We start from the raw sequence: 1,028 nt of genomic DNA on the forward strand, positions 1-1,028 counted from the left end.
CGGCGGCGGCCGCCTGCGGCTCCACGCTCAGGGCCTCCACGGGCACGTAGAGCACGGTGCGGCCGCGCAGGCGCGAGCAGGTGTCTGCGGGGGGGACCCAGGTGAGGCGGCGGTGCCGGCGGCGGCCCCAGCGCGGGCGCCCGCCGCCTACCCGTCAGCGAGGTCATGAAGTGGTAGAGCTCGGCGAAGAAGTCGGCGCGCACGCTCTCGGGCCAGGCGGTGCCGCGCAGCAGGCGCGGCAGCAGCAGCGCCTCGAGCAGGCGCCGCAGCGCCTCGAGGCAGGGCCGCCGCACGGTGCCGAAGTGCACGGCGCGGCCCAGCCCGCGCGCCGCCACCTGCTCCGTGCCCAGGCGCACGAAGAAGGCCAGCTGCTCCGGCTCCTGCGCGGCGCCGGCGTCACCGTGTGCGGCGGCGCCGCGGGGCCGCCCCGCGCGCCGGCGCCGCGTGTGTCACCCACCTGCGGCGGCATGGTGTGCCGCACCTGCAGCCCCGTGGCCGGGTCCACGTACACCACGAGCAGCTGCGTGGAGCCGTCCTGCAGGAAGCGCGCGGCGGCGGCGCTGTGCTCCGCCGTCCACTCGTGCTCCCGCAGCCCGCTCAGCGCCACGCGTCGCCGGATGCAGGCCAGCTGGGGGGGGGGGGCATTGGGGGCAATGCGGGTGCCCCCGGGGCAGCAGCCCGCTCAGCACCACGTGTCACCACATGCAGGCCAGCTGGGGCAGTGGGGGGGCATTGGGGGCCGTGTGGGTGCCCCCCGAGCAGCGGGTGCCTCTCGCTGCCCTGTCGTGGACCGAGCGGAGAGGCCACCCTCCGTTTTAAGGCAGGACAAGGCGGGAGGGAGGGGCTTGGCAGTGGTGCCCACCCCCACAGGGCTCCCACTTACTGCATCCTCCTCCTCCTCCTCCTGCTCCAGGGCGAGAGGCGGCGCCGGCTCCTCGTCCCCTTGGCCCAGGGGCTCTGGGGGCTCTGGGGGCTCCGGGGGTCCCTGGGGCTCCGGGGCCTCTGGGGGTCCCTGGGGCTCCGGGGGC

General features: G+C 76.8%; 1 protein-coding gene across 1 annotated transcript in view; it reads right to left on the reverse strand.

Annotated features, from left to right (window-relative positions):
- The window catches only part of LOC112955483 (dynein heavy chain 2, axonemal-like), a gene marked incomplete at its 3' end in the record, with an annotated part of 69,295 nt that extends 69,105 nt beyond the window's left edge, over nt 1-190 (reverse strand). Inside the window, exons 1-2 of the mRNA XM_026048805.1 lie at nt 152-190; nt 14-84 (exon numbers count right to left, since the gene is read on the reverse strand). Of these exons, the coding sequence (XP_025904590.1) occupies nt 14-84; nt 152-167 (87 nt within the window). The remainder of the gene's footprint in view (nt 1-13; nt 85-151) is intronic.
- Nucleotides 191-1,028: the final 838 nt, after the last annotated feature.

This window comes from Nothoprocta perdicaria, unplaced genomic scaffold (genome assembly GCF_003342845.1).
Source record: "Nothoprocta perdicaria isolate Ctin4 unplaced genomic scaffold, notPer1 scaffold_570, whole genome shotgun sequence".
Taxonomy (NCBI): domain Eukaryota; kingdom Metazoa; phylum Chordata; class Aves; order Tinamiformes; family Tinamidae; genus Nothoprocta; species Nothoprocta perdicaria.